Source organism: Agelaius tricolor, unplaced genomic scaffold, assembly GCF_023055355.1.
Source record: "Agelaius tricolor isolate 1412-34295 unplaced genomic scaffold, bAgeTri1.0.p SCAF_20, whole genome shotgun sequence".
NCBI classification, from domain to species: domain Eukaryota; kingdom Metazoa; phylum Chordata; class Aves; order Passeriformes; family Icteridae; genus Agelaius; species Agelaius tricolor.
In genome coordinates this window covers 10,228,861-10,244,251 of record NW_027269280.1, presented here as the reverse complement: position 1 = coordinate 10,244,251, position 15,391 = coordinate 10,228,861, and the positions used below count along the sequence as shown (strand labels likewise).

General features: G+C 44.5%; 1 protein-coding gene across 2 annotated transcripts in view; it reads right to left on the bottom strand.

Moving 5' to 3' along the window:
• The window catches only part of BICDL1 (BICD family like cargo adaptor 1), a 49,698-nt gene that overhangs the window by 17,596 nt on the left and 16,711 nt on the right, over positions 1–15,391 (bottom strand). For both annotated transcript variants that reach the window (XR_011682001.1, XM_071445502.1), the window contains exon 3: positions 1,695–1,811. Coding sequence is in view for 1 of the 2 variants with exons in the window: in XM_071445502.1 (XP_071301603.1) it covers positions 1,695–1,811 (117 nt within the window). In the remaining variant the exon portion in view is untranslated. The remainder of the gene's footprint in view (positions 1–1,694; positions 1,812–15,391) is intronic.

Genomic DNA, 15,391 nt, shown 5'->3' with positions numbered 1-15,391 from the left:
CTGATGGTGGCATTTTCTCCTGTATGGGTGCTGGAGATCACAGGGTGAGCCAGCATGATACAGGGTGAGTCTGTGGGATCCTGCTCCCTGCAGGGCTGTGCCACAGCACTGCCCATTGCTGTTCTTAATTGGTGTGTGTTCATCAGGTCCTCACCAGGGATTTTTCTGTCTTTTCAATTGTGTAGACTCTTTTCTGTGCCGTGCTTATTTTTAGCCTCCCAGTGATCGGTTGCCTCCAAAATTGGTTCATTTCTTTTAATTGTCAAGGGCAGTGATTTCAGGCAAGGGACAGTTTGCCAAACAAACCCTCCATGACTCAGTTAGCTGGGAACAGTGCAAGGGATGAATCAGCACTAGCCAAGGTCACTTCTTTTGTTTAACCAAGAAGAAGGAGCTTTTCCCCACATTAGTACACAGAGGATCTCTGGGGTCTGGTATGCCAGCCATCCACCAGTCTGGCATAACCCTAAATATTCCTTATGGCCTCCTTTCAGTTCATGGAGCGTAGACAAATTCAGCAAATTCCTACTGTTTTCTTGGCCTCTTTGGGACCTTGTCTCTTTGCTGCTTTCTGGGTTGCTGGAAAGATCTGGCTGCACAAAGGAGTATCAGCCAAGTATGTGGACTTGCTATTTCTGCAGAGTAAAGGCTGCTGGAGGTATTGGAAAGCTGCTCTGAGGTGACTAATGGTTTCTGAGATGTCTCTGCCCACCACCACCATGATTTGCATGGGTTGAAAAAAGAAAAATAAGAGGTTTAATGGAGAGATTGTATCAAGATTTCATATTTGGTAGGCAGAGTAATGAACATGCTGTAAATAACAATACAACATAAAAAACACCGCTCTGCCATGAGCCCTGGACCATGGGAAAGGCACAGGGGGAAAGGGTTTGGAAAGCAAGAGACAGGAAGGAGGTGAGGAGACAAGGTGTGGCATGCATGGTGACAGGCATGCATGGTGACAGCAATGGATGTGCAGGCAAACCCTTTCCAAGCCTCCATACTTACTTCAAGGACTTGCTGCTCCACACCAAGGGGAAGGGAAGAAAAGGCGAGGGACCAGCAAGGAGCAGGTGGGAGCGGGAGAAAAGAAATCGAGAGATTTTAGGAAAAGCTTTTCCAGACAGCTTTTAAATAAAAGAAGTGGTTGGGTAGTAGAGTTGGACATCTTCTACCCATCTTCTACCTGTCTATGTGATCCCCAGTGAGCCTGTCAGGGAAGGGGAAAGGAAGGAAGTTGTCTCATTCCTGCAAATGTACCTGAGTTAAAACAGGCAGGGGCTCCTTGCTTTCCCAAGTGCATGGCTCAGAGGCAAGAGAGGATTGCTGCTTTCTTTGCAAGCATGAGCAACAGAGAAAAAAACCCTTGCAGACCTTCCCACCATTCCTACCAGAGTTTAGTCTGTACTGGACAGCAGCCCTGCAGGAGCACAGCCATAGTTTGGCTCCTGGAAGATCCTTCTCATCCATTCATTTTGCAGGAACGCTGTGGCAAAGGCAGCACTGGAAGGTGCCCTGAGCCAGCCCAGCCAGAACACCATGGAGCAATCCTTGCTGGGGGAGTCCTGTGCCACAGTGCTGCCATCCCTCTGCTGGCTCCACTGGCTGACTGTGTTTGCCCAGCTCAGAGAGGGTCATTACACAAGCTCCAAGAGCCCTGGCTGCTTTCTGCAGGAGGGAGGCAGGTGACTCACCTCGGCCTGGAGGCTCTCCAGCCGCACGATGTGCTGGCTGCTGGAGGAATTCTTCTCCCGAAAGTCCTCCCGGAGGGTGTGGACCTGCAGGGAGAGCTGCCGCTCCACCTCCGACGCCTGCAAGGAGACACCAGCTGGAGTTACCCCAAAAGCAGCCCTCTCCTCCTGCCCAGGGAAACCCACCCAGATACACCTTCTGCACAAGCCCAGTTTCTGCAGAAACTCTGAATTTTGCAGAGTTTGGGTGAGTGAAAATCTCATCCTGGACAGACACTGGGGAGAGCTGCCATTTAAACCATGTTGATTTTTCCCTTGGGGCAGCCAAGAGGACACATCCCATAATTTTTTTCACTGCAAAAAAACATGGTGACTCCTGTGTCCTAAAGGAAATTCACTTTGCCTTAAAAATTGTAGCCTAGCTGGGGTTGAGGAGAAGACCAGGAAACACTCCTATTAGATTTACACTCTCTTAACCTCTGAACATCTTTGGCACAGCTCTAATATAACAAGTACTCTTTGCCTTTGATTCCCAGCTCCTGTCAAGGCCAGATGGAGAAACATCCAATGCACATGACTGTCAGTGAAGGATCCCTGGGCTTGTCCCTCTTTCCCATTTTGAAGCAGAGATGCCCCACTTATGCAGGGTGGTTTGAGGACAGCAGAAAGGTCATTCCTACCTGCAGGATCCAGGCTTGAGGCAGCCCTTACAAATGACAGCTTAGACATGTTAAGGCCCCTCCAGGCAGCTTTATGGCTGATTTTTACATGTGAACACACTTGCTTAGGCTTGTGAGACAACAAGGTTTTTATGACTAAACCCTAAAGAGACAGCAAAATGGACAGTTTTCTTTTTAATTAGCTTTCATCAGGTTCCATTACACTTAGGCACAGAGCTCCAACTATGCCACAGGGGCTGGGGTTGAGCTGATTCCCCCCAAGAGGTGGCATTGCTGTCCTGCTTGGGGCATGTCCAGTGGCAAAAGTGCTTTAGACAGGGAGGTGAGATGGGAGGGAGAGATTGGAGCCAGCAGCTGTGGGCAGGCTGGGGAATGCATCTTCAGGTCTGGCAAATGTGGGTCTGGATTTTCTCCAGGTGCTCTGCCAGTGCCCAAGGCAGAGCTTCACCAAAGGGTGCAATGACTCTGCTCTAGGAGCTTGTGACTGGAGCAATGAGCACACAGACCCAGCCTGAGCTGCCCACAAAGGCAACACTGCTCCCTTTTTAAAATGATCCCTTATTTTGCACAGTCTGCAGCAAAATATTCCAAACCAGAAGCATGAAGTAAAAGGCTGTTCCAGCTCCATCAAGTGGAGGAAACTGGTGGCCTCAGCACTGTTTGCTTGGAGGGGCAGCAGCAGACAGAAGTGTGGCCACCAAATCAGGCTCTGACCACTGGCTCCTAAAAACAGAAGTGTGTTCCAATGAAAAGAAATAATCTTGTCTACCAATTGGTTTTTAGTTCCCTTCTTATTCTGTTTTTTCACTCTTCTTTAAAGCCCCGTATCAGAACCCTTTGCAGATTGCCAAATGGATTTAATAAAGCTTCCCTTGCTTGGGCAGGATACACAGAATATAATGACAGCACAGCACTATAGGAAGGGGGTGGTTATTTTTCTTCCCTTAAGCAACTATAGGTTGCAAAGCATCCTGAGCAGCTATTAATTGGTGACACTAAAGAAGATGGATGGATTGTGCTTTTTCTGAATGATTCACTTGCTTTTGTAATGACTGCTGAAACATCTTCATGCTGAAACACTCTGCAGGAGCTATCAAGGATGAAAAAGCACCAGATGAAAAGCACTGAAGGATTTTGCCTGCAAGATGCTGACCACACTCCCAAGGAGCACAAGTGGCCCCAGAGGAGATGACACACCAGTATTTGATAGCTCACTGTGTAACATAATTTATATGCTTGAAGAATTCTACATACAGAGAGTATATAAATGTACAACAGAGCAGTAAGGAAACAAGGCAGTATTAATGGCATTGTAAAAATCCCTGGTAGGAGAATATATAGCTGCTCTTGCTCGTTCTGCTCCCCATGCCCAGACAGGAGCAGGTGAAGGGATGAGCTGCAAGGATGATTCAGATTGTGGAAAGTCTGTTATATGAAAGGAGTCTAAAAAAAGGATGGCTTGTTTTATCTCATGCAGTGAATGCTGAGAGAGGACTCCCTATAAATACATCACGGATGAGCACACAGAAGGGAGAAGCGCTATTTAAGCAGAAGCACAATTTTGGCAGAAAAGAAAGATGTGAATAAACCGGATAAGAGTATATTAAGGCTGGCAATAGGAAGATTTCTACATTTTCAAGGACCTGCTGTAGGATTCCTCTTCCTGCACCATTACAGTAGTAGAAATGGTGGCAAAAAAATTAACTTTGTAATGGAGCTGGGTCACTTTATCATGCAGCTTCTTTCAGAGGGCTGCCTGTGACAGAAGGGAAATGAATTGACCTCAAAGGTCCTCTCCAGTACCAGGCTGCTTGCAGGACTGTAAGACTTGTATTCACCAGCATTAAATCATCACCTGGAATTTACCTATGTGCTGCCCAGCTCACAGGTTCACACATCTTATTGCCACAATTATAACCCACATGGAGGGAAAAAAAGGACTCAGTTGCTGTTAGTATTTAGAGCCCTAAAGGCAGACAGGATGTCACAGTGTCACCTCAGTGAACACCACTTGCATCCTACCTCATGCAGTAGAGAAAAGCAAAAACAACACTTGCTTTAGGCTCACACAGTACAGAAAGTACTCTCTGACCAGCTGTTTAGCAGAAGTAAACAGAAATGACTGTATTTTGTGTTTCCCTCCACAGGCTAACTAGAAACAGTCTTCATCCAGTTTTTCTAGACATGAAATGGTCATGGAATCTTCCTTGTCATGCTACATTTGTTTCAGAGGTTATTAATCCTGCTGCCAAACTAACCTTTCTAATTGATTGTAAAGGAGAGATTTTAACATCAGCTTGCATTAATTTATGAAGGCCACCTTGACAGTGTCCAGTATTTCTCAGGCTTTATGGTGTATATTCAGACAGTGTCTGCTTCAGCTCTCAGCACTGCTGGTGGCGTGCACCTGTACATGTGTGTTTTAAACCATGAGATTCCCACTGATTACTTCTAACATGCTCTTTTTACTTAGTGGTTTCAGTGAAGATGTAACCTTCCATCTCCATCTCCTCTTTAATGTTCAATATGGCTTTTGCTGAATGGAAGTGAGTTTGTTCTGCCTCAGCCAGCCTGTAGGGCTTTCTCTTCTCCATCAGTGTTTCCTAAACATTAAAAGCTAAATCTTTTGTGGTTCTGTCAATCACTTAGCAATGCACTGATTTTCCTAGAGACAAGTAATATTCTTTACAGAAAGGAGACATATATTGCCCAACATCACAGCTTTGCTCTGTAGTTAAAAATGAATTAATTTCCTCAGTATGGGCAAATTGGCCAATGCAGCCGCCAGGCAAGATTTGAAACATATCTGCAAAAGCATAGACATCAATTCACAATTAGATATATCCAATCAACTGTGAGATTTGTTTTCTGGTCTTCAGGCAAGGTTTCGATGAGATTTGGGCAGTGCAAGAAGAGCAGGAGGACATTTTGGCTTCTGCTCTAATTAAGGGCTTTTCATCATTGCAAACTTGATTAAGTTTCTCTCGTGATTAATTCCCAAGTGTTAAAATACACAAAAATCTACATGTGTATATCTCTGGCAGAAAGAGATGCTTGCCAGTTACAAGAACTCCATGAGGTTTAACATCTGGAATGTATGAGCAATAAATACATAAAACAAATATAAATAAATTGGACCACTGATGTTCCTGTGAAGGGGGGATCTTTGAGAAGTCAGGGATGGACTGTGACAAATTAATGGCCTGTAGGTTAGTCCTAGTCAAAGAAAACCTTCCTCTGGGGTAAGAGTTGATAAATAAAGCTAACTGATTACAAAATATCTAGCTATAAGTCATGTCACAAAGAAAAGGAGAATGGAAAAAGTTAAATAGACTGTAGCTGGGTGGAGAAACCAATGTTTCCATATGATTTACTTCTACAAACAAGATGATTAAGATTTAACAAAGGATATTGAAGATTTTCTTGCCTAAAATAGCTAAGAAAGAGAAGTTCTAATTAGTGCTAAATTTGTAACACTCAGGAGAGCGTGTTACCCCTTTTATTAATTTGCTAATAGCTGAGTTCAAGGGACTTCCAGTTCCCACTGTGGTCCCATTAACACTTCAAACCACTAATTGCTGCCTCCCCTGGCTGCAGGTTCCTGGATTCCCAGCTCTTCTCTGGAAGGAAAATATATTTGGCTACTAAAACATAACCAGAGCAGGAAACAACAACAACAACAACAAATTGCTTTAGATTAGTAATTTACAAAAAAATTGTTAATCTGGCTTCTGAGGGAAGTCCCAGAAGATTGGGATTGCTGTCTTGCCACTGCAGCCAGCATCCTGGTGCTGGAAGAACCCTGTTTTTTTTGGGTACTTGATCCATGCCAATAAATTGGCTGTTTCCTAATCCTTGGCACATTGGCACCATAAGCCACAATCAATATTTTGCACACCTGGAAGTTGCTCGGTTTGGGAATCTTTGAGAGATTTTTAGCAAAGCTTTGAATGCAGGTCAACTTCAAATTCTTATTTGAAACGTTAGTCCATCCAGGAAAAGTTCTTACATAATATAAGTGCTTGTATTCACCACCTCTTGGGGCCTTCAGCTTGTATTTGCTGATTGATGTGCCCAGAGGGATTCCCTGAGGAATTCTCTGTGGAGAAGAGCAGTGGCACCCTGGTGGGCTGGCCAGATGCCCACCCAGCTGCTCTCAGCCCCCCTTCTCAACAATGGGCGAGAAAATAAGATTTGAAAGCTTGTGGGTTGAGACAAAGACAGGGAGATTACACACTATTAGGGGAATTTGAAGTTAAAACAGTGGCCAGTAAAGTAAAAGGCAAAGCTCAGACCAACCATTGCCTGGGATTAGCAATGGGGATTTTTGTGGTGAGGGAGAGGATGGAACTGTACTGAGGGTGGATATCGCCCATCCTGGTGGGGTTGTTGATGGTGCTGTTTCCTTTGTGGTGTGAGGAGGGTTTTTTGGGACTGATGTCATCAGTGGAGCTGTGCAGGGTGTGTGGTGAGTGGATGCTTTAATGACCATTATGAAATTAGCATTTTGCTGAGGCAAGGGGTGGAATTTATTTGCTGCAGATGCCCAGGCACTGCTGGGGGGCTGAGAGACCCTCTGGGGTGAGGCTGGGGCTGCCCCAGGGTGGACATGGTGAGTTCCACCCCAGCCCCTCTGCGGGCAGGGCTGAGCCTGTCATTCACACCTCTGGAAAAATGCACTCAGGAAAGGGCACAACACCTTCTGCCAGTGTCAGCTGAGGTAAAAAGTGTGTGAAACAGCAAGAGCCTCGTGGTTGAAGGAGGAGTAGGAGGGGATTTGGCTAGGCCTTCTCCAGAGACCTCTTCCTGCTTCTCCCCAGTGCAGCACAGGACATCAGAGCTGGGAAGTGCCCCCATCCCTGCCAAATGGGGAGTGGGGCTGAATCCTCCTCCTCACTTCATCCTTCACTCTGCTACTGCCCAGCTGTGGGGGATTTCAGGCTGATGAGCTCTCCCTCTGGCAGGAAACAGGCTGCTACAGGCCTGCTCCATTGGCTGGGGGCCCTACACTGACAGCAGGGCAGGGGGACAAAACAGTAAACAAAAGAATGTTAGTTTTGCACAATAACATTTTTGCACAAAATGAATCTCCCCAGAAAAAAGGAAAACAGAGATCTTGGTCCAAAGGACTGCCAAAGCAAGGAGACTCAGTAATGGAGGAAAGGCACAATTATGACTCTTTTATAAGCATCAGGCTGGGGACACATTAGTGATGGGAAAAGCCTCATGGCTGCAGCATTAAACCTATTCTGAGAGGATTCTGTGAGACAAAGGGCAGCAATGGCAGCTTATGCTAAGCTCTGCACTACTTCCACAGTTTTGACATTTTGGAAATACAAGAATACAAGCTTTTATTGCTTGCATGAAAGTGAGAAATTTTTGCTGTAGATTTGTTCCCTTTCCCTTCTGTAGGACAAGTGGGAAATGCACAGTGTGTCCTTTAACCTCACTCCTATTTACCTGAGTTTTACCATAAAAACCCCCAAGAATGTGTTTCCTCTCCACAAGCCCTAGTTGTGCAGTGGGTGGCAATGGGTTAATGCCAATCAACTCTGAGGCCTCACACCTGAGAGGCAGAGGCCCAACTGGCTGAAAGAGAGAGCAGGCAGCACCTGGGGCTTTGTATTTTGGGGTGGAGTGGTCTGGCACCTGCTTGATATGGAATTAAGAATAGAGGTATTTAGTTCCTTGATGGAAGCATCTGCAAACCATGGCTCTTCTCAGGCTGAAGCTGGATTTCTTGTTTTTGGAAGGAAAAGTGTTTGCATTGTATTACTCTGGCTCCTTCCTGTATTTCTGGTGACTGGAGGACTGTGTGGCTACAGATGGAGAAAAGGTACTGATACTTTTTTCTTTTATTTTCAAGTGTCCTTGAAAAGTCCTTTTATCAAAGATGGTTGACTTTTGCTGCATCACTAAGCAAAGTGTGAAAAACTAGATGGGGTTTTCCTGGCAATGTTCTTTTTTTCCTTTCCTGTAAGGTTAGGTGATACATCAAAACCAGTGTGCAAGGCAAGCATCTGAATGCTTTGGGAAAGAGTTCAGGGGAATGAATGCAAAATGGTGGCCTTCATCTTGTCTTTTAGTAAGTGTTCAGATAACTAATTGAGGCCAAAAACCATTAGCTTGGGCTAAATCAATTTACAGGATTAGGAACTGCAGGGGCAGTTGGGTGCCATATGGGGGTAACTCTACCTGGGTGTAACACTTCCAGGTCTGTTATTTGAATGAAAGAAAGAGCTTCACAAGTGGCTGTGGGCTGTTTTAGGAGGTGCTTAAACACGAGCCTCCCTTTTTTTTGTGGTTTATTCTTGACCTAAACATTTGGCTCTTGTGGAGAAGAAAATAGAGTGTGTGGAAAAATGAGTCAGCCAGCTTCCTGTGGGAGGGACTGCAGGAGGCACGATGCTTTGAATGCTGCAATAAATTAGCACTGGAGATAATTCAGAGGACAAAGTGTGCCTGGAGGACACACCATGCTAAGTAGTGCACAAAGTGGCTCCTGCTCTGTGTGCAAATCCTGCTTTGCAGAAGAAGTGTGGGAGATGAGGCAGCTCTGCACTGTGTCTGCTGTGGGGCTCTGCACAGAGAGCTGAACATGGGCTTGTTGGCAGCTGCTTGGCTCCTGGATGGTGAGAGGATTAGGGTAATAACATGTGACACCAGCAGCCTGGTCTGCTTCTGTGGGGATGCTGCACCTCATCTGGAGTGAAGCATTTGTTACCTATTGCACATGGAAGCAGAAAGGCTGCAATAATCAAGTCTGGTGGAGCTGAGAGGAACCACCACATTAATTCACTGCAGCACAGCCTGGCCCTTGTTGCAAGGGTGTCTGGGACCTTCAGGTTAAAAAGTTTGGCATTCCCCTTGTGCCTGTGCAAGAGCACAGTGCCTGGAGTTCTGTACTGGACTAGCAGAGGGAATGGTACAGTTTGGAAGTGGACAGTTCATGTTTTCCATCAGTAAGCTCTGTGGTCTGCTCTCCAAGATAACTTTAAATGCATTTCTAATATTTAATTTCCACTAATAAGTTTTTTTCCCCCCTGATAAAGGCATATTTTATCTTGATAGACCATTTTGGCCATTACCTTTGATGTGGGTTTTTAATCCAGATTTGCAGGAGCTCAGTCTGTCTTTGCTACATGAGCTAAAGGCTGAAAAATATTTCTTCCAGTAACTTCCTAGTGAGCCAAAAGTGTGGGTCAGATGAGAGGACAAAGAAATACAGAATGCCTGACTAGTTTGGAAATAACTGAACTGGAAACACAAATACTTAACCTGGTCATTAAAACCTTTTGAAAAATTAAGAAGGTTACAATGTTGGAGACAAAGAAATGTAACATTCCCTCCTGCCTGAGAGGCTTTGCTGTCTTTCCATGGTAGCCTGAAGTCAGGACAACCAGTCTCTGTTCTTGAATTAATTCTTTTACAAAATCATTTTAGTCTTAAGACCTTAAACCTGGAGGTGTTTAAACCCAAATGGTTGTGCCTGGAAGAAAGAGACAATAATTAAGCTTCTTACAGTCTCCTGCTCTGGCTTTAAGCACTCTTTCCCCTTTATTTCAAAGCAAATTAACTGAGTTCTGTTGGGGATATCTAATATCTGATGGCAAACTAACAGTTCTGTCTGCTCTTGAAATCTTCATGTCTACACCACGTTAAGCTCACAATATACTGTTTTAGGATTTATTAGTAGTAAATACAAGCCAGAAGTTTTCCAGTGTGTGTAGACTTGGTACTCAACCCTGTAGTTACAAACATGTCTGAATGCATGAAAATAGGGGTGACCATTCCCATATATGTGAAATGAGTTAGTGCTAAAAAAGATGGGACAAAATTCAAGGAGTTGGTTTAAAATATATTAAACTCTCCCAGGAAGTCTTCAGACAGGAAGAGAGAAAACATTTTCTCAAATGTATATTTAAATTTTATGGTAGATTGACCTGGACATGTTTGACTAGCTTTTAAATCCCTGCAAAGTTGGATTCCAAATAACTTCTATCAGGCTGTTTCTTAAAAACAGTGCTCATATGTGTTTGCTCATTTCCTTTAAAACTTGATAAACTTATTTCAAAAGTGAGAGGAAAAAGAGCTAAGAAGTGGTTTTTGGAGCTTTGCTTGATTAAAGCAAGATGTGCAAATGTTCATTGCAGAAGGATGATTTCTCATAGCCAATACAGTAGAACTTGTGGGTCCTTTTTGTGGAAAAATAAGCAAACTCAAACTCTATAGTGAACAGTGGCCAGGATGAAAGCTACAGCTTCAAACTATTCCAATAAAGTTTCCTCTTCACTAAATGTTTTAACCACAGATAGGTGCAATAGGGCCACACATGGAAAGTGAATACCATAAAAATGAGCAAGTCCATCACAAAGATTTGGAAACTTTGTGATGGACTGGAAACCATGAAACTCATATGGCAGCATGTCACATTGCAGTACTCAAATAAAAAGGTACAAATCTATGTTCTTAAAGGATTGTTCTGGAGCTGTTAAGTAACATTTTACTGAAAATATTTCTTGGTCAGCTAGTACTTGATCTGTCCTTCTAAACACAAAAGAACTGTGCTGAATACCTGCAGACAAAAAGCTTCTAGAGAGATACCATTTAACTTAGCAGTGCTTCTTCCTGTACTTTGGCAGCCTCCAGCTATATCTGAATTGTTCTCCCTCTTGACAGCATGAAAAGATCTGTTCAGAGCATAAGGTCTTTGGAGCAGACTTTGAGCACAAGGCAGACCTTGCTCTTGGTGATTGCTGACAAAAGATAATTACAATGCGTTAGTAATAACATCTGAGCACTTTGATCTGCTGAAGCTGAATCTATACTTAGTGCATTAACATGGGTAATAAGTACAGGAATTCTGTCTCCTTTTAGCCCAACTTTGCTCTGTTTCCACCCAGGGTGAGCCTGTGGATGCAGGTGCAGCAGCTGCTGGAACACAGCATGTTTACCTTCTGTGCAGTGACAGATGTAAACACTGAGGGGGATTAGGTCTTTAATTCCCACATCCTCAGGGCAGGGCTTGGCCTTCAGAGCACTCTGCACCTCCCCAGCTGTACAGAGGGGCAAATATGCAATAGTAATTTCTAGTGTGAGCCAGAGCCTAAATTCACAGCAGGTGTACTCAAAGCTGAAGACATATTTTCCAAACCACACTTGTAACCCAGCTTTTGGGAAGCTTCTCAGTACTTCTCCAAGTGGCCAGATCTTATTCATGTGATAATGATCTTATGCATGTGTCTCTCTCTGGAGAGACTGCATGGCTGTAGCTGTGGCCAGTGTCTGGATGAGGGGAGGGTCTGGATTTTGGATCTCTCCTTGCAGCTTTGTCCTCCTACAATCTTGCTTTTAAAAAGCTCTTGCATGAATTTTATTGAAATAACAGCTTTTGGCAAACTTGCTGGCATTTTGGTACTTTAAGTCCTACAACAGGCTGTGCTTGGAAATAAAAAATCAAGTAGATGTGGAGAGGAAACGTAGCTGAAAAACGAGGTGGGTGCAACACATGCTGTGGGATGGCATATAAAGGATACTATACTCTGCCAAACCATACACATGCAGGGGAATCATTATCAGGGACTGGAAAGAGCCCCTCTCTGTATGAGTTTCAGGGTTTAGTGTATGTGAGTATCACTAAAGGTAAAGTATGGATGGTCCTGTATGGGGGAAGATGCCTCAGTCACCAACCCTTCATGTATTCATATAGAAAAGAAGTGCAGTGTTATTAGAGGAAGAAAAACCTGCTGCAGCAACATCCCAGCAGCTCTGTTAGAGTAACTGCCTGGGAGAGAGTCCACTGAAAATGTTACAAAAGCCATGCTTGGCTGTGGGCAGCCAGTTTGGCACAAATATGTTAGACTCAGACTTGTACCTGTAGCCAAGGTTTTGCAAATCCAGGTCAGGTGTCATTCAAGTGAAAGCCCTTTCCTGCACTGTCTAAGATGCTGCTTAGAGGGATAACAGTCACTGAAGCTGTGGTTTTTTGGCACAGAGGCTGCTGCTTTTTGACAACTGACTCCATGCAGACACAGCCAGCTCTCAGCAAGCCTGGGCTGTGCTGGAGCAGGTGCCAGGCAGGTCTGGGACTGACCCACGGCCCTGGTGTGGGGCTGCCTGCAAACCTGTAAGCACTGGTCAAGGTCTTAGACTGGTAAACACTGCACAGACAGAATTAGCAGCCTGTCCTGTGTTTGATGCTGAGAAAAGATCTCTTTTCTCTGTGAAGGTTTCATAGCTGAGACTTTGGCTGGTAAGAAACATGCTTCCCTCCTTCACCAAAACTTCCTGTTCACCCTCAGTGATTTGTCTTGGAAGGGCAGAGTTTGTAAACAAGGAGAGTTTCCCTACAGCTGCCCTTTAGGGAAAATATTGTTGCTTTTGGCTTTGGTGCTTTTAAGCAGAAGTCAGTACCAATGACATGTACCCTGTGCGTGTGCCTTTTGACCCTACCTAGGGCCAAAAAAGGGAATAGAGACCAGCTGTGAAGTGCAACAAGAAAAGGACAACAAAAGTGGTGTGGCAGTGGCTGTTCTTCACCTTCAGAGACTCCCTGACAAGTTACTGTTGGGAATGTGCTTAATTTTCAAAGCCCTGTTTGAACATGCTCATACTTTACCTGTGGCAACCTTAGTTGCTTTCCAGGGATGTTCATTTATCCCTTTATCTTCAGCAGAGAGGGCTGCCTTGCCTGAGCGTGTGTGGATTCTCCTGCACTTAATCGTGGGCTGATCTACTCCATCTCTTCTGCTACTACAGCAGGATTTTAAACTGGGATCTTCCCTAGCTTTGCTGCACATAAATGATTAACTTTCTCTTCCTCTAGCTGCCTGAAATCAAGAGTAATGTGACCAGTGACAGAGGAGACTGTGGTATTCAGCTCTCAGCAGTTTTTATTACTCCTGCTGCTGTAGCTGAATTTCTGTATGTGCACAAGCCAGTGGTAGCAGCACTAAATCTCCTGAGCCCCTGCTGTGTGCTGGAGTGTCTAAAATGGTGCTGCTTAGAGCTTCTGCCAGTACACAGACATGTGAGTGAGCTAGGAGGGCTTTCATCCTATCAGTGCTAAAAATCACCTGCCTTAAGCCACTGATCCCTTTCCTCCCTCCGTGCAAGTCTTGCATGCAGTGAGGTGTGTGCTGGTGCTGGCAGATGGCTGGGGAGCAAACAGGTCCACATGAGCATGCAAAAAAATCAGGCTGCATCACTGCTCACCAGCCTGTGCCAGGACCTGGGTTTTCTTCTGCCTGTCACTGGCTGCCCCATCACCCCTTGGCTTGGCTGTTTGGTGACCTACCTCCTGGAAAGTTTTCCCCCCTCCTCTCTCAGCTCTCTCTAGTTGATTAGTCTAAGAGATATCAGCCATGGCACATTGTTGAATTCATTTTTAGACACAATGCTGTGCCAGAGATTTATTTGCTCAATTACAGAAATACTATTATTTCTGCTGCAGTATGTCTGGATTTGGTTTTGTTCCTGAGGCTGGTGCTGATTTCAGCCTCCTTTCCTTGGCTCTGCTTAAAGATATTTTTTGTTGTTCTGTTGAATTCGAGCAGATATCCCCACTTTGGAAAGTTATAAAGAACAGAGTGGACTGAAGAAGGAACAAGTGGTTTAATCATGTCACTAGTGCAGCACAGATAGGCTTTTATCACTTAGATCTTCAATTCTTAACACTTGTATGTAATGGCAGGGCTGCTCAGCTCCATGCACAAGCACTCTCTGCATCTCCTATGTGGAGGTCTCACGTCAGTGCCACACATGGCAAAAGCTGGCTTTGGGTGCCCAGGATGCCACATGAGACAAGGAAATTCTTCCTCAGCAGACCCACACACCAGGTGGAGTAGAGACAAGCTTCATGCAAGTGGAGCATGTGTGGAAGCTCCCTGACTTTGGTCATGTCTGCCTGAGCAGTGGGGCACGAGGGTGCAACCCAGAGCTGCTTGCTCAGAGAAAGTCTGAGTACAACCCATGTCAGCAGTGTGTGCACACCAAGTGATGGCCTGAACCCTGGATAGTTTTCAGAAATTAACAGGTTAAAGTGAAGCATAATTTTGTTAAGCTCTTGCAGGGATTTGGAATTTCCCAGTGTGATCCCACTGACAACAAGGGACAAGGAGATAAAGATATTAGAGCTGAATTTTCAGCACAAGTGTTCTCTCAAGCACTGATTCAAAATACAGCTTTACATGTCAAGCTGTGAAACACCAAGTATATCCATGTCTCAAACTTATTTATTTAGAGGACAAGACAAATACTACCAGTTAAAAAGCTCTCTATTGATTTTCTCCCTTACTCAGGTTTGCTGAAAGGGTTTAGGATTTAATATTGTTTATGGCAACAATTAAACATTACCAGGAAAGGAGTGTTTTGGCCAGGTCCCTTCAGAGAGTGTGAATTTACACGAGGGTTATGAGGCTCACTGGGGCTAATCCCTGCCAGCATTATACATCATCTGACAGTTGCCAAGGAGACAAGGATAATCTGAGTGAAACAAGATATGTGAGAAGGGTATTTATGGACATTTGCCTAACGATGCTGGTGGAATGCACCAAGAAGTGATTATCTGAGTGCCTTTGAAGTACTACCTCTTCTGTGATGAATATGGAGGACTGGTACACATGCAAAAAATGTCCCTGTGAAATTAAAGCAGCAGCAGCTTGGCCTTGATTTTTTCCTTTTATCCTATGGTGGCCTCATGTAGTGCTGTGGGTGATGCCTTAAGATTTTAGCCTTTATATTTTTCAAATCCTGTACTGCATTAGTGCATAACTCTAAACTCCATATAAAGTATTAACTACTGTCTTCATATTTTGCTCAGACAAAACAATTCCTGTAAGCCTAAAACTCAAGGACACCCTACAGCCTCAGGACCCGAAAAGTACCAACAAAAGTGAATTGGGGGGGAGCAAACTGGGGGTAAATTACTTCATTACCTCAACCTGAACCTTGATATGCAAATGGACCAAACTTTGTGTGAAAAACTTGTGACCATCATCCATCTTGGGTGTAGCCTCTGGG